Source organism: Crocodylus porosus, unplaced genomic scaffold (genome assembly GCF_001723895.1).
Source record: "Crocodylus porosus isolate Cpor-Errol unplaced genomic scaffold, CroPor_comp1, whole genome shotgun sequence".
Lineage (NCBI taxonomy): Eukaryota > Metazoa > Chordata > Crocodylia > Crocodylidae > Crocodylus > Crocodylus porosus.
The window spans coordinates 13,905,735-13,923,554 of record NW_017728928.1 but is presented as its reverse complement, the minus strand read 5'-3'; the positions used below and the strand labels follow the sequence as shown (position 1 = coordinate 13,923,554).

The following is a 17,820-nucleotide window of genomic DNA, read 5'->3' as shown; positions in this document are numbered from 1 at the left end:
AGTCCAAGGGAGACAGAGGAACTGACCTGGGACAGCGAAGGCTTGTGCTGCATTGTGTTCTCTGCAACTGATTTCTTGTATGACCTTAACCTTGTCACTTATTACCTCTGAGCTTCATTTCCATGAATGTAAGGTGGTGATTACTAATGTCTCCATTACCCCTACTTCAACTGGTGTGTCTCCTGAGAGCGTGAGATTTGTGGGAATAGATGGTACCTACCCTCACAGTCTGCACTACTGGCATGGATCTCAGTGGGGGCTTCTGAGCACTACAGTAAAACAAATAATGATGATAATGCTACACAGCAACCAAAGAAAGATCATATTTATTGGACTAGCCTGATGGTCTCGTTTGACCTGGTACAGTCTCCCTCTTGTCCCCGAAGGCAAAATTAAATGAAGCCTTACCTGGGGGACTGATATTTAAATAATCAGAGTTGATCCTGCTCTCCTTTCAAATCCTGCCTATTGATAATATCTTCATCATTATGCAAGACCTTGTTTATGCATTTTAATCTTCATAATTATAATCTGGCAAGGAGTGATGGTGAAACACTGCATTTAATTAACAATTTAGACCACTGGAGAAGGAAAGAAAGTAAAAAGAAACCTCCACAATTGCTGAAGAAAAAAAATATTTCAAAGGGGCTGTGTGTTCTAGCATCTCATTAGGAAGGAAAAAAATCTTCACGATTTCAAACGAGTTTCAGAGAAATCGGGGGAGGCTCAAGATTTCAGACACTTAAAACTATATCAGGGCCAAATCTTAATGAAGTTACTTAGGAGAGGAGCAGCATTCTGATCAGTGGAATTGTTGCTGTGATATAAAGATTTGTATAAAGAGATTTCAGGGTTTGGCCATTTTAGCTTGAAGTTTCCATCTCTTTCACTGTGTTCTGATCATGTCTGAAGAGGAGATAGGTCTTTGTTTAATTTCAAAAGACACCTGGGCTGTTGTCTAATATTAGTGAGTGGGACAAATGTACCTAACTCTGATCTGACTCTGAGACTTGTATAAGTCAGAATTAAATCCATGGAAAGCAACAGAAATTCACAACCCATGTCAGACCTGTACTGGGCTCCATGTTCCAAAACTGGTCCATGAGTTTTACCTCGCTGAGAACACAGAGCTTTGACCAAGGAACAGTTTTCTTTGGCGGTTAGTGTAACTACCATCCCATGGTAAGCTTAAGCATTGGGATACTTTGATGGTATAGGCCATAAGTGACAATCCTTTCTCCAGTTCTACCCCAGACTAAAATACTCACAATAAGAGGCTTTGGGATTCTATCCAAGAGGGGACAGAGCCAAACTGTGCTCAGTTGATTTTACTACAGATATGGAATATATCCATAGATATATCCATAGTGTGAAGTCATGTCTGAGCTACACCACAGTAACAAAGAGAAGGATCTGGCCATGAGTTTTCTGGATGCTGATATGTAATAAACCACAGGAGGGTTTATGCAGGCAGGAGCCTGTCCATTACCAAGCGGTGAGGGGATGAGCTGTCCGTAGTCCTGAAACACCGGAGGATTCGCAGCTTGGGTTATTACACAGAGCAAGGAGGAAAATGACAGCAAATTGCTAAGTATTAACATTCATCCTCAAGGGGAGCAATAAAAAGAAGGCATGGAATACACTTTCTTGCTCTTATCAATTCATTTGTGGACACTGAAGAAACAAATGTCTCTGGCTTCCTATATATATGCTTTCACACCACTCACCACTGCTGAGAAAGCAGGTGATTGGGTCAATGACCACGGTTTAGATTCATAAAGAAGTTGGGCTGGAAGAAACATCAAGAGGTCATCTAGTCCAAGCCCCTGCCTGGGGCAGGAAAGGTCTTGTTTCCTGTATGGGGATCAAACCTGTGACCATGGCATTATTAGCGCCTCATAGTAACCTTAGTGATGAATTCTAAGTTACTGACGGTGTTTCCTTGAATCTGTCCCTTGTGGGCTCTTTGATTTTGAAGGCAAAAAGGAGTCATCCCACAAGACTGTGTAAATCCTTCTTCCAATGTTTTATGTCCCTTAGTGTGTCTTGCAGAGTGCTGCCAACCAGGGAATTTCCTCCATCCCTGGGTACTTACAGGCTGGGGACTTTTTGCCTCTTTACAAATCTTATCAGGCAAGGTAAATAATGAATGAATTGACTGATGTCCTTTTTCCTTTCAACAGGTCAACTCTCCTGTTGGTATTTGGTGGACTGATGTCAATTTGAACCAGTTATCAATCCATCCCATTGATTTCAGTGGGTTCCTGCTGAAGATCTGGTCCATTGACTTCAAAAGGACCTGTGCTAATTTGTACAGTTTGTGTCTGGACTCAACAAATTAGGCAGCCGCTAACCAGAGGCTGTAGGACAGCCATATTGTGGTCTACAGCTGGAGGATCTAGGTGCTAAAAGTACACAGGACAAAAGGGCTTGTTGTAAATCAGGACTGGAACTCACTGTCAGATCAGTGGAGATTAGTGAAAAAAAAGTGGGGGGGAGGGGAATAAGGGAAAATTACAGATCAAGATCCAGACAACCAGTTGAGGTGGAAACTAAAGGACTAGGATAGGTAGGGTGGGGGAATGACAGATGAGGTAGTGAAGTGCCTCAGCAGAGCTGGGTGTGGGGGAAAGTTTAGAAAAGCTATGATCACTACAAGTCAGGGATCTGTGGGGGACACTTGATCACAGTCCCCTGGTCCTACTAGCCTCGCAGCTCCTGCACATTAAAATATCCCAACACAACACCATTAACAAGTTCAACCATCAAAAATTACTGGTCACTGAATTGCTTAAATGTTGCAAGAGGGAACGCCCTGAGTTACATTGTCAGTCCCAGACGCATTCCTGTTATATTTTCCTTGAGATTTTGTATTTTGTTTCACACTCAGATGTAGGAAAAGATCCAATTTGGCTCTCACTTAAGACAGAACAGCAGCAGTGTAGGCCTTTCTGTTTCAATGGAGTGGTTCCTTATTTACACAAGTTTGACAGCAGAATCAGGTCCCAGGTACACAGGGATTATTGCCAAATCCCTAATTCTGTTTAGGACTTTGTCACTAGTGCTCCCATCTGATCACCTTTCACCATCACCATATTGCTCTCTCATGGGCTTATTCCGGTCAGACTCCCCAGCCTTATTTTAATCAGATCTTGCCTGTGCCTCTCTGCTGTTTGTCCTATGCAAGTCTAGATCCTGGGATGCAGCTAGAAATAAGATTTTACCACTCCAGGATTCTCTCTTCCAACAGGCAAGCATCTGCTGATAACTTCATCTTGGTGTTTAATAAGCACAGTCATGAAGATCAGCAAATAGGCCCTCTTGAAGCTGCACTGGGCATGCTCCCCTGTGGAAGGCAGCCCCGAAGCCCAGCACAGCAACACAGTTTGCTCTTCTGTTAAACTGAGTGTCATTCATCATGAGAAAAAGTGACAGCTCTACGAGATGCCTGTGTATAGTGTATGACAACTGGCACAGCGGGTGCATTGCTACAATTATGGTCCCTCGCTGGCCCCTTGCTTCCTGGATAGGTCTGTGCCCCAGTCTGCCCCTGCCCCAACCCAGGGGTATACAAATTGCCCATTAAGCTTATTGGAGTTCTTCTGGGTGCTTCAGAGGAGCCAAGACTTCCCCAGGGTGAAAAAGGAATGCTCCCACCACTCGATCCAGACACCCCCAGCTGCCCCAGCCTCAGGTACGTACCTCTCCCTTCCCTCAGTTGTCACTGCAGGTAGCTAGTTCTGCTCCCAACAGACATCTGCTCCACAGAGCAGCCTTGCTGGCTCACCCTCTCCCCCCCATTCATTACCCCTCAACCTCTTTGTGGTGCAACTGCAGCTAAAGTCCCTGCCGAGCTAATGCGGAGACACTGTCCCTCAGTGACCTACTTTCAACCAGACTTACTTCCCTGCACCCCAGTTTGCCCAGAGGATACAGAAGGATGGTTCAGTAGACAGAGCACTAGTGCTGGGAAACCTGGATTCAGTTTCCCCCACACTGCCACAGACTTCCTGTGCCACCTTGGGCAAGTCACATCTGGATTCGCAAAGGTATTTAGGTACCTAAATTCACATGGATTTCAATAGGGAGCTAGGCTCCTAAATACCTTTGTGACTATGGCCTTTAGTGCCTCTGTTAACCTCAGTCTCCATCTGTACAAGGAAGTTACTACCACCACCCCACCTGACCAGGGGTGTTGTGTGGATAAATCCATTGAAGATCATTATGCACTCAAGAAGTACTCCAGTCATGGAGACAGACCAAATAGAAGAAATATCATCAGCCAGAATTCTTCAAGCTTATGCCATCAGAGAAAGAGACAGCTCTGATCAAACCTGGCCAAGTTAAAAACCCAGGATTCCCCAGTTCCTAAAACACACTCCACAGACTCCTTTCTACTACTTGGGCGACTTGTAACTTCTGAGATGAGTTTGCTTCGCTCCTGTTGTCCCTCAATCCTGGCCTGTTTTTACAAATTCCTCTCCCCTCAAAAAACACATACAAATAAGAGTCAAATTAGTGCCCTTCGTTGGCTGAAAGTGAATGAGCTGTACTTCCTCCAAAATAAGCAAGCAGGCAAGCACTGAGGGAAATGTGTCTTCACATTATTAATGAAGCAAAAAAGGGGAGATTTATCGCAGGGGGTTTAGGCAAATCAACTGTAAGACTTGTAAAACTTTCTAGTTGTTGCAGGGAACTGTAGGTGGAAATGCACAAACACAAATGGGGAGGGGAGCTATTACTGTCTGACTTCGGACCAAATTCTGCCATTGGCTACAAGTATGAATCTTGTCTTACCCATAAATAATCAGTGGATTAGCACCACTATCACTGAGAGTCAAAGCTAGCTTCTAATTTGTATGTATTGATTCTCCAGTGTGGTACAAACATCACTTAAAAAGGCATTTAAAAACCTGTAACCAATACCCACCAGATATTAGCATAATGAATAAATTAGAAGTCAACGTGCAGCTTGTAACAGAGCCACACATCAGCTCCCATCACACTGACCTAACGACACACTTACTTGGATTCTTGACATTTTAATCTGGGATCGATTCCCCTGGAAAACAGCAACTGACACAAGATTTTAGTCTTAGAGGACTTCTTAGATTCTGATCCCCTGGTGCTAAAAGCAGGCTAGGTTGAAAAGGCAGAGAGAAAACAGGAAATAGGGCAATAAAAGGAACTTTACCTAAAAGGTCTCAAGGTGACGAGACATCTTCTGACCATTATTTTTCCATCCGAATTGACAGTGATCATTGTTCAAACTTAGCAAAGAAAAGGAAAAAGAAGCAACCTGACACTTTAAACTGCCACACGCTGCCACTCTTCGAAGCTCATGGTTGGCTGGATGAGAAGGATTTGTGCATGGGGCAGTACCAAAATAACCCCAGCCGATCCAAGTTCACAGCAAGGGACTACAGGTCTTCTTGTGGAGGTGGTCTCCTCCTCTTCCAAGGGGAAGCTCTCCCTGGCAAACCTTTGTCTGCTCTCGATGAACAACCTTTCAGCAGAGGGAGAGCAACTGAACTGTGTGCACTGGTGGGATTTGGTTGTTATTATTATTGTTATTCACATTTTGGAGGCAGGTGGTAGCTAATAGCAGCACTTCTCTCCGTCCATCTCTCCTTGGAGAAGACAAATCCACTGCTGGGCAAGGTGGGGGAGACCTCGATTCCTGCTCATGGGAACCTTCATCACCTCCACTTTATCCTCCCAATAGCCTCACCTCATCTGGAGTCAAATGCCTGACATCTCCCTGCCAGCGTTCAGCACTTCCAGCTACTTGCCGTCCTCTGGCAATGCTCTGCAGTCCAAAGTCAGCACAGCACTGAGATCCCAGTGGGGCTCCTGATCACATCTAGGGATGCAAAGGTTACAGGATCCAGGTCCATCCCATCCCGGGAGCTCCCTTGCACAATCCTCGGCATCCAGCCCTTTGCTTTAATCTGAGCAGGCACCGCATTGTTTCCACCTGAGAAGGCTGTACTGTTAGAACAGGGATTGAAGAAAGCTTCCTTGCTAAATTGTGAATTGGGCACCATCTAGTGGCAACAAAAGGGTGTGGTGTCATCCAGTTTCTATGAAGCAATTATGCTAGGACTGATGCAGAGGTTGCGTTGCTTCTTTGGACTCCTTCACTCCAGAGAATTCGATATCTCATCAGCAGCACATCCATACAGAATTATGGACGCTCTCCCTGGCTGTAGTATTGTTTAGAAAACTCCTATTTCAGTGACGACAGCAATTAATAGTGCTCATTTATATGTTGATATGCACCCCAAAGCACTTTGCAGATTGTAGACAGGAAGCATCTTGAAAATGCAGCCACTACTGTATGAAGGATGGCAGCCAACTTGGAAACATCAGGCTGCACAACAGAGGACGAGAAGACTTTCCGGGAAGACACCAGGGCAATCCCCTACTCTTATGAGAAGTACCAGAAAATATGCCTAGATAAGACAGAAACTCCAGACTGGAATCCACCTCCCTTATACTAAGATTTTCAGTGGATTTCACATAGGTATAAAAGAGATCAGAATCCAGTTTGCTGTTTATGAAGGCTCCATCCAAAAGTCCTCCTGGTGTTAATGGTTGAGGCAGTACACAGATTCCAATAAAAGTGAGTTGTTGATTTTCTGCACTGGAAATAAAAACAAGATATTTGGCCTGAAGATTCATCCACAACGCATTATGGCAGCACTGATTGCATCCTGTTAACCAACTACTACAAACACATGTAGGGAACATACTTGTAATGGAGTTTTTGCAGACATACACCAGTGCAACTTTGTACAGAATTGAGCCTTGTCTATGGAACCGCCTGTACTGCTTCCATGATTTCTGAATATCCCCTTACAGCAGCAGCCACCACTGCAGCCCTGTTAGCCTCGACATAATGATTAGCTATTCTTGATGATGGGTTATCATTTGACTTGTCTGGGAGTCACCATGTGAAAAGGAAACATTTGCTATGAGGACTTCTTCATCTCATGGAACAGAAACATAGCAAATGAAAGAGGTAGCACTGGAGAAGAGAGGTGATCACAGCCTAAGGACTTTCAAACAACTGAATTTACTGACCTTCTGAATCTGTCACAGGCTAGAAACTAGCCAAGAGCCGAGATGGTGGAAGAGAGGGAGTGTGAAAGTATAACATAGGCACAAGACTGGCGACTGGCTACTCTGTGGTGGGCGGGGAAAAACAAAGGCAGTGTCCACTTTCTTCACTGCTCACTTTGTATAATCTTTGCTCTTGTGAGTCAAGGGGCCCAGAGCTTTGTACGGAGTTTCTCTTTGGAGTGTGATTAAGAACCAAATCTACATAAAGAAGTAAGATGCCACCCTGTTTTCCCATGTACTGAACCTAGCTGTTGACACAGTTCTCAGAGTTGTCTTGCACGTAGCTGGCTCTGCCAAGCACACACACGCAGCCCAGTCATACTTAGCCCCCCAGCTTCTGTGGAAGGGTAGACCTCCCTCCTTACTCTGTGGAAGCCCCTTCAACAGAACTGTTGGTCAGTCCATGGATCAGTTTTCAAATGAGACATTTTCCCCATCCATAAGAGGAGACAGTTCTGAGGCCCACACAGGGCAGAGGTGACTTCTCACACACACACACAGCTGTAGGCATCTGGAGTCACGGCATGCATGCATGCATGCACACACACATGCACGTGCACACACACACAGAGGCAAGTGCTAGGGTTCTTCAGGGCCTCTGTGATAGCAATGCTGAACCTTAGAGTCACCAGCAGCTCACAGTCCACACACCTTACTACAGCTGAGACCACGGTATTACTGAAGCATCCCCCAAACAGACAGGCACCCAGCCCAGGAGGAATTCTGCTCCTGTGGCTCTGGTACCATCCAAACCTCTACTGGAATCATGGCTTTTCCTAACGGCTGCATGTGTTGTTTTCACTGCAGCACAAGGAATAACATACTTCCAACATTACAAAATGAGGGTGTATTTCACAGACCTGATCTTACCAACTCTGCTTCTGAATACCCAAATAGCCCACTAACAAGTCTCTCTTCTATATGTGTGTTCAGCAGCCCAGAAGTTGGCATCAGAGATTCCAAGATTCACTTACTGAAACAAAATGAAAAGGGCAAATTTGCCCTGATTTACACTTGAACCAGCCTCTGGATGGACCTGGCTGTAGAGTGTGTGACCTACAGGAAAGGAATGATTCCTGACTGGTGCATCTATACTAGTAACATAATGATGTCCTCTTCTGTATTAGATCCGGTTCTACACACAAACACATCTCATGCTTCCTCCCTTCTCTCCCCACCCTTTCCTTCTTTCATATGTTCTTCACCTCTGCAGAGAAGTCACCCTGGCTGACTCCTATCATATGCTTTCCTGGTGCCACATTATTAATATGACACAGTCACAGTAATGAGAAGACAAACACCCACTCTTTTATAAACTAATTGCAGGCTTCCCTTGCTTATGTAAGAGCCCGACATTTTCCCATAAGTCTGATCAAGATGAAATGCCATATTATGACCGTTGTGAAATTGTAACTCGTATTTCCATATGAGACCTGGGCACTGATCCTGCTGTCACCTTGTTGCAAGTCCACAGTCACTCTGCTAAATCCATGAGCTCCACAGACATAAAGGCAGCATCAAAATCACGTAGGATACAGAATCATTGACAATATACAGCGCTAGAAGGGACTTCAGGATGTCATCTAGTCCAACCCCCAGATCAAGACAGAATAATCCCTGCCAAAACCATCCCAACAGAAAGGAAAAAGAATCAGAGCTCCTAGATTAGACACAGTTGGATTTTTTCCATTGAAATATTTTCCCAACAAAACAGCAGCTTTTATGAAAATGGTCCATAATTTTCAGTGTTTGATGAAAACGGAATGAAAACAAACAGTTTTGTGTTCATTAAACTTTTTCATAGAGAGAAAATAATTTCCTAACCAGCTCAGAGCTAGATAATAGAGGGCTCCATATGCATATTAAGGACAGACAACTCATGTGACTACTTGGCTTATGCTCAGTGGAGATTTGCTGGTAACAAAGGACCAACGGCATGCTTCTGGGCCTGATGTGTTAAAGAAAAAATGTTTCTTTGTTTAACTTCCATCAGAAAGGCTGCTAATGCTTCCACTGCCCCTGGGTTATTTAGGGGGAAGGCTCCTCACATGCACACCCTCCCAGCTGGTGAAGGATGAGAGACCTGAACATACCAGCACCCACTTCTGCACAACTGGGACAATTTCCAGGGAGAAGGCTCCCCGTGCAGGAATATCGGGACTACATCAGGTCAGGGCTGTGATAGCAGGTACATGGCAGCCAGATCTGAAGTATACTAGCAGACCTACGGGAGAAGTTTGTTTAGCATAAGTAATCTCTTCATCCCAATCAAATCTTCCCATTTTTGTTAACCTCAAGGCTGGCATCAAAGTATCCCTTAGGAGTCAGGCATTTGTTTTCAGGAGAATTAGACATCCAAAACCCATTGACAGAAAGCTTTGAGCATCTACCAGCCTCCGGCTCCCTTGAAAATCCCAGCCTAAATTTGCTCATACTTTTAATAATAGAAAGCTGAAGATGGAAAGGGAGGTGGCTGAGGCCACTAGGATTCCTACTATTATTACTGTTACTGCAGCAACCAACACCATGTTTCTTCCTGCAGAGGAAGTGACAAATACTTTCTGCTTCTCTGGTGTTGGCTGTAGTCATGTTGGTCGAAGGGCATAGGCAGACAAGGTTCTTTGGATAAATCCGATATCTTTTATTAGACCAACTAAAAAGATATCAGATTTACCCAAAGAACCCCGTCTGCCTTCTGCTTCTCTGCACCGTTAGGAGCTCCTGTTACTGCTCTAATTCGGAGGAACAGCTGAATCCTCTCATCCACCTCACGTATACCCCTATTGCTCACCACTACCAGCTTCATGCAGAAAGCCAGCAGAAGACCTGGGCACTACTAAGGCCCCCAAGGGCTCCCCAGAAATTCTTCTGTGCTCCTCCCACAGGTTCCTTGGTCCACGATAGAGCTTCTCCCATAAAAGTAGCTCAACATTTGTTTTTGAGACTCCATTCTCCAATCATAACACTTCAGACACCACCTTTGATTAATAATGAGATCCAGGACCATTCTGCAAGGTCACAGCCAAGCCCAGCTCAGTGGGGGCGGAAATTTTTCTAACGGACAGTAAGTGCTGGATGCAAAGTTTTCTATAGAGCATCATAATTGATGCCTCTCTGCACACAGGGAGTCAAGCTACACCTCTCAGAAAGACTCTGAAGGCAAAATAACAGCATTACATTCTAGTCCTATCGGGAGGCCTCTGATGTCTGAAGGAAAGGCTAAAAACTAGAAGCTACTTGGAATTACACCAGGAGGCTGACATTGCCAAGATGGAAGACATTTCTCCACCTTACCTTACACTGGACCAATGCACTGTAACTTCCATCCAGACCCCAGGCCCTGCCAAAATGGCATTTGCTTTCATCCGAGTTAAAGGAACAAAAAGCTCAGTAATGATTTTTCCCACAACTGAGACTGAAGGACAATCAGGGGAGGAAGTGCATGAATAGAGGCAGGCTCTGTGCAGTGGGTATCATCTACTTGGAAGCTAATGAATGAGGACTCCCTTTACTCTGCAGGCAGCAACTGTAGGATGAGTGCTTGCCTATGGTAAGATTAGAGCAGTGCAAGATGGGAAGAGGCCTCTTTTTAATTAGGAGTTGGCCCCAAGTCATTTAAATTCAAATCCAGATCTGCATACAATTCAGGTGGCTTGCTCAGCCCAGCAGAAAAATGGGGAATCAGCTGTCAAGTTAAGATCCTGGGTTTGGAGCTGGACTTACCCAGCCTTTCAAACCTTTCTTTAGTTTAGATCAAAGACTCCATCCCATTGCAAGTGCCACTTGTCTATCCAGCCAATAGAACTCACAGAAACAGTCGTAGACAAGTAAGGCAACCGGTTCTTAGAAGCACAGGACTGGAAGAGGCCTTTTGGGACATCAGCCCAGTCCCTAGCATTCACAGGCAACTTTTTATCCAAAAAGTCCTGGAACAAACATCCACTCCAACACCTCCCACCCTTACCAACCAAGCATGTTACAAAAACCAAAGTAGGAACACCCTGATATACTACTACTCCACAGTGTGCCATGTAGAGAAAGGACAGGTTGCGAAGACGCAGCCCATGAAATGGTCGAAAGCAGAATCCAATCCACCATGACCTGTACAATCACCTAGAGAGCTGTGGGTCTTGGGCATCCCTACCACATTTGCCACAAGTATGTGCTGCTGATGTTCTGGCATAACCCATAACTAGAACCACGTGAAATGGGTGCATAGAAAATATGTGCAACACAACTGTACTTGGATCCATGGATGAATCGCTGAATGTCTAACATGATGGAGGAGAGCTGTCTCTCTGACCCCTTCCCCCCTATACACACACACATCCCCTAGGCCCATTGTACAATTCTATCTTCAATGTTGTATAGAAACTTAGTGACTTTGACCAATCTGGGTTTCAAGTTTCTGGGGCTTGATTAAACCTAGAGCACAAAGAAAACTCTGAGGGCCTGATTCTCTGCCCAATTAACCCCATGCGTCAGTCAGACATGAATTTATTAAGGCCAATGGAGATATAGACCCAGTCCCCGAGCTGTGCCACAAAAAGGACTCTAAACTACCTTTGCATCTTCCCACTCAACCTATCTGGACACTTATATGGCCCCACTTAGTTTTAGTATCATAGCCATTGCGAGGTGGGAAAGGTTTAATCCAACATTACAAATAGGCAGTTGAGGCTTTGGTTGGACCTGATGATTTATCCATGGTCACAGAGAGAGTCTGCAGATGACTGGGAACTGACTCCATGCCTCTGAAGTCCCCAGATAGTGCCCTAGCCACTACTTCATCCTGTCCACCCACTTTCTCACCTATCCTAGGAGGAAATCAGCTCATTCATGGTGCAGATTATGTTGCATATTGTCCTGTGTTTCTACAGCATCCAACACAATGATAGATTCTTCTATGCTACCACTTCAGAAAACAATAATTGGAGCAACCTCGAGTGGCTGACTGCCAGGGTACACTAATTGCCCTTCTGGCAGCTGGAAGGTTGTCATTGTCACTCATCTCTTTTTCCCTATCCAAGCTTCCTCCATTGGTGGCCAAAGATGGCATGTGGCATAGGAACAGCCACAGCATCTCTCCTCCAATGCAAGTTTCTTTTGCACAAATGGCATGCTCCAGTGGCCAACTCCACTCACTCAGCAATAGCTTGGTGCCAAAAAGCTGCATGGAACCATCCAGCTCCAACGCATTGCAGGGTCAGGGCAGGAGAAAGGAGATCAGACTCACAAATCCCCCTTGGAACAAACCCCCAGGGAACCAAGCCTGCCTGAGTTACCCCCTACCAAAGACAGCAAAGTCAGATCAGCGAGCATCTCTTTCCCCTGGCAAGTGGCATGTGGACCCACCTCGATTTAGAAAGCAAAACCCAGGGGCAGGTGCCCGCTGGCTTTGAGGAGTAGCTGAAGGGCAGACTGAGAGCCTGAGCAGCTTGCCTGCTGAAGTGGTGGGAGGAAGCGAGCTGCATGACTTAGCTTGAATCCCATTCCAGCCTCTAATTGTGACTGTCCTTTCATTTGACATATTGATTTGGGGCCTGAGACTTTCCAGAGATGAAGATATAAATAAATACTGTGTTTGAAATCACTCTTTAATGGACTTTTTACAGGGTGGGGGTCCAGACAGCAGATTAAAAAACAGTTGTCCATTATCTCACATGGGACTGCTGAAGCATGAATAATGTCATAACTGTGTCCATCGACAATATGCAAAACACTACAAAGCACTAACATTAGTGGAGAAAGGTAGATGTGCAGGGACAGCTCCATGGTGTGGTGGGGAGCGAAGGTCAGGCATTGAAAGGCTGTTATTGCTTTGCTGGAGCATGTCTCATGCTTTTCAGAACTTTTAACCTATTCCCAGGATTGAGGGGAAATACCTGAAGATTATACTGATATACACAGAGAAAGGTATTTTTCAGGTTCTCAGCCTGGCAGATGGATGGGGGCATCTGGTCTCAGGCAACATTAGTGTCACCTGTGAAACTCCACCACGTTGGTATAGAGAACACCCTCATCAGAGAGCAATGTCCAACTTGCGCTATTTTTGACCCTAAATGTTCAAAAGGCCATGAGTTACCCCCCTTCCCTCCACCCAAATCATGAAACTGGCTTTAAAATCATTATCTGATGAATGCAGAGTCTTTTTATTCTGCTTCTGGGTTCTGGGCTGTGAGGACATGCTCAGGTCAAGTGTTCAAACTTCTCTCCGCAGCCCCCAAAGGCTAGAAACTTGCTCAGTATGCTCAAATTAAAAAAAATAAAGATAACCCAGGAAAGGGTGTGGGGTGGCCCTAAACCCAGGGCAGGGGCTGGGGTAGGAGTTCCTGGCCAGTAGAGAGGCAGCGCAGGACCTCTGCCCAGGTCCACAGGGCAACTGCCACTGGGCAAGCAGGGCTGCAACCAGGGGCAGGACAGCAGGTGGCACAAAGGCCACTGCCAGGGCCAGGGACAAGACAGTGTCTAGTACCCAGTGTCCAGGCTTCCACAGCCCTGGCCATCAGCATGGCCTGCCGCTCTGGGACCTTGAGCCTGTCCCTGTCCCTGAATTCTCAGTCTGCCCAGTCCCTGGCCTCCTTATACCAGTCCCACACATCCTCATGGGCCACATCCTCCACCTGCCAAGTTTCGTGCCCACAGACCATGGTAAGTTGGCCAGACAGACCCTGGCACAGGCAGCCGCTGGCCAAGCCTTTCATCCCTGCTTGCTCTGCAGGGGCCAGCAGGCTGCTGGGTGCTGGCTGCAGGCAGCCTGGGTTGGGACATGCTGCCATGGCTCCAGAGCCACTCCCCTCCCGCTTCTCCTCCTGCAGGCAAGCCTGTCTCCTGTGCTGCCACCAAACCCATAGCACCTGAGCTTGTGGGGGGCATGGGGATCCTGGATGAACTGGATGCGGAGCTGCCAGAACCCATGCCCTTCCCACAGGGGACTTCTCCAGGGAGGTGCCCCAGGGCCAGCTCCTCCGTTGCGCCTTGAGCATGCCCCTGCTGCGCTGCATGAAGAGCTGTTTGTATAGGCCGAGGGGTGCCCAACCCACTATGCCTTTTTGCTGCTGATGGCCATGGTGCCCCAGGCACATATGGGCACCTGGCAAGGAACCTTGAGCTTCAACAGAAGTGGACAAGCCCACCCTGTCCTGCAACCTCTGCTGCCCTCCTGGAGGGCTACCTGTGGCTGCACTACTCATTCCTGTCCCCACAACCAAGGGGGACATCACTGCCAGCATCAGTGTGTTCCTCGGCATGCAAGAGGCCCACACCCACCTAGCAGTGGGGGTACAGGCTGCTTAAAGTTTGGCACTTGTCTCCTGCCTCCCTGCTTGATGTGGGGGGGAACCCAGAGACCTGGGGAGCACAGCCAGGTTGGGGAGTGGGAGCAGGGGCCAGAGCCAGGGCTGGGGCTGGGACACTCCCCGCAATGTGGGTCTTATGTGGGTGGTGCTGGCATGCCTGGCAGCAAGGGTGTGAAGGTCCTGGTGGTGTCCTAGGTTGGTGGGGAGTGGTGTCTGGGTGCCCAGGAAGGGGCCCCCTCTGGGGAGGAGCTGGCGCTGGTGGTGCTGTGGTCAGCCTGGCCTCATGGGTGGGGCTGAGCTTATGGAGGTGGTGGGCCAGGCACTAGCCCAGGTGCCCAGTACTATTCAATTATGCTAGGGGTGGGGAGCACAGCGGCACGGGCTGGTGGCAGGTCAAGGAGCCCTCCCCCAGTGACACATCACTGTGGGTGCCAGGCCATAACAGAGACTCAGACAGGCCCCTCATGCTGGAATACATAGCATGGCTGCAGCCTCAGTCCTGGGGCACAAGGACCTTGTCCAGTCGCTGCATAAATGGCATGAACTTGTGGGCAGTCCCCAACTGACAGTTGTGGTCGGTGACAGTGACACACTGTGCCTGAAAAGCCTCAAATTTTATGTGGCACTAGCATGTTGATTGGTCATGCCCATACTCTCACATGCGGCCTGACAGCCCCTCATAAATGTTGGTGTTGGAGCAGGCCTTTAACCTTGGCAGCTACCTTAAAGTCTCATTGGGCCTCTCCACAGCAGCCCCTGGTGCTGGCAGGCCTAGCCAGCTGCCTGCAGTACCCAACACAGGGGTACAGCGCAAGACAGGCAGGTGCACAGGACTGCAGTGCCAGGCACCAACTGCAGGGTCTGGGCAAGCTGCTGCAGGTTGCCTGGGGCCAGCTGGAGTGGGACCCAGTAGCCACAAGCTGGCTGCAGGTGGGCTTAGGGTCTACCACACCTGACAGGTGCCTGCAGTACCCTGAGCAGCTGGATGGCACAGCTCTGGCAGTCATGCAGCAATGTGGTGCCAGGGAACCATGCTGGGGTGCAGACAGTCTGCTGCAGCTGCCCTAGGGTCTGTCCTGGGGGTTGCAGTAGCCAGTGGTGGCCACAGGCTGCCAAGAAATGCCCCTGGGCCCCAGCATCCCCACAAGATTTTAAGGGCCTGGGGTTGGGGCAGGCATAGAGCTGGCCAGTCCTGGGGCAGGAGAAGCTCTGCCTGAGGCTGACCCCTTACTGATGGGGCTGACCAGGAGCAAATTTTCTCCTGGTCTGCACCTATATGTGTGCTACTGTGCACATATAGATGCACATATAGATGCATCTGCAGGTAGCAAATTTACTTGCAAGTAGAGCAGTTTACTGCACAGTGTCTGCATTTGTAGATGCAGACACTTAGTATGTAGTAATTTGCTCTTCTGCACAGTAAAGCATCTCATGTAGATGTGCCCAGACAGTAGAAAAGCAAATCAGTCCCCCGCAGGCCATGTCTGTACTGCCACCATCCCTACTCAAAGACTACCAACACCAAAATAAGCCTGTTTGAACCACCCCTATTAAGATATAAGAGGCCAGCCTTTCAACCAATTAGATGGCCCAGGCACACCCCAAGCAGACTTGAGCATCCTGCTCAAAATCTGAGTGTGGCCTTGGCCCTGGGACACATGCCTGGTCTAGGGCTGCTCCAAGCCACTTGGGGCTGCTCCCAAGTCACCTCTTCTGTCTTACTGCTGGTCTCTCAGGCTCCAGAAATGGGCAGAGCTTATTTGTCAGTGGTGGTCTCAGGCATAAAGCAGTGCAGACTTGCCTTCAGTGTTTCCTCTGCCCTGCATCCCTTTCCAGCAGCCACTTCCTCTCTGTGTCATGCTGACATTTGTTCAAACCACAGAGGGACAGACACTGCTTCAGGTTCACTAGCTCTGAAAATGTCTGGGTGCCTGAATGCCAGTCATTCAGATGTCTGTGTGCCACAGGCCTCCTGTTTGAACATAGTACCCAGGGACTTGCAGGGACAGATTTCATTTTTATGAGGCCATGAGTCATGGGCCAGGGACCTGGGGGCTCCAGCTTGCACCAGGCATCGCTAGGACAGATGCAGAGGCTGTGTCTTTCCCACACAGCCTTACTGCTCTTCCCAACCTTGGCACCAAGTTCTACTAACACACCTTCATCCTGATACTGAACGCAACTGCTTTTTTAATCCTGCACTTCGCTCACAGCAGCTCTGCTGCTGCTCCTCTATTTAGGACTCTTAGCATCTCCTCAATACTGGTCAGGCCAATCTGGAGCAAAGTGCTACACAGCAGTTCCCAAATGACATGCCCAAATGGCAGTTAGGATGTGGGACCCTGTTGTGCTTGATCCGCCACGTTTTGAATTCAGGTCTCACAGGGGCCGGGCCAGCAAACCAGCCCACTGCATCACACAGCCCACTTGGGTAACACATTTTCCTTCCAGCAGTCTGCTTCCAGCCTTGCAGGGAATCTGCTCAGCTGTCACTTTTCTATTTCAATAGGCTCTTGAACTGCTGTATTTCTATTTATACCCCACTTATGTAAACTTTGTCTCTGCTTCTGTTGGGTGTTGCTCTCTTGGGTAGTGGGGGAGAAGGTGGTGTAGGAGGCTTGGTTGCTTCAGAAGACTCATAAAGCTGGCAGTGATGGAAGCTGAAGTTGTCTATATATACTCCTGGTTGGCCAAGAATAGCACGAGGAGTGGCAGAATGAGAGCTCCGGCAGTGCCAAGCCTGTCATTTCTGCTCATGACATGCCTGAGATTAGAGAACTGGGGGCTTTTAATGTAACCTGTCACGTGCACGGCGAATTTAAGTTCAGATCCCATGCTTGGTCCCACCTCTAACCCAGACTTTGAGTCTTGTAGTGACTACCTCAAGGCAAACAAGAAAGTAGCTCTGGTTAGTGCAGCATCCAGCTCTTCCCCTCCAAGGAAAAGTTATGCTTCTAAGGCATGGAGAGTAGGTGGATGGATAAAGAGGGCAGGCTCTCAGAAACTCGACTTCTTTCAGCAATGAAGTCCCGCCTGTCAGCAAGTAGAAATGGCCACACCAGATTCAGAATGATAAAGAGCTTGACCCTGATTCCCAGCCTCTGGGGCTGACTTGGAGAAGAGGAGGATGTGGGAGGCAATGGGGGTGACAGGTCTTCGGCTCTGGTGGGTTTTGCTGCCGCTGCTGTTCTAAACGGGGCACAAGCTGAAGGTCACTTCACAACAGTTTGAGTGTGTGTCCTTTGATAATCACTGACCTTTTCTCCAGCTATGCTCTGCTCTGCAGCCTCTCGCAAGTATGAAAATAAAGACGATCTTGTCTAAAAGCGCACTGATAGATGGCTGAATTCTGTCAGCCTAATGCCAAGAAATGCAAGCCCCCCCGACTTCCACCCCC

General features: G+C 47.7%; 1 protein-coding gene across 2 annotated transcripts in view; it reads right to left on the bottom strand.

The window, feature by feature from the left end:
- The window catches only part of MGAT5B (mannosyl (alpha-1,6-)-glycoprotein beta-1,6-N-acetyl-glucosaminyltransferase, isozyme B), a 179,391-nt gene extending 173,371 nt beyond the window's left edge, over nucleotides 1-6,020 (bottom strand). Inside the window, exon 1 of one of the 2 annotated variants that reach the window (XM_019542677.1) lies at nucleotides 5,195-6,020. In XM_019542677.1, the coding sequence (XP_019398222.1) occupies nucleotides 5,195-5,262 (68 nt within the window). In that variant the 5' untranslated portion in view covers nucleotides 5,263-6,020. The remainder of the gene's footprint in view (nucleotides 1-5,194) is intronic. The other variant, XM_019542676.1, reaches the window with a different exon arrangement.
- Nucleotides 6,021-17,820: the final 11,800 nt, after the last annotated feature.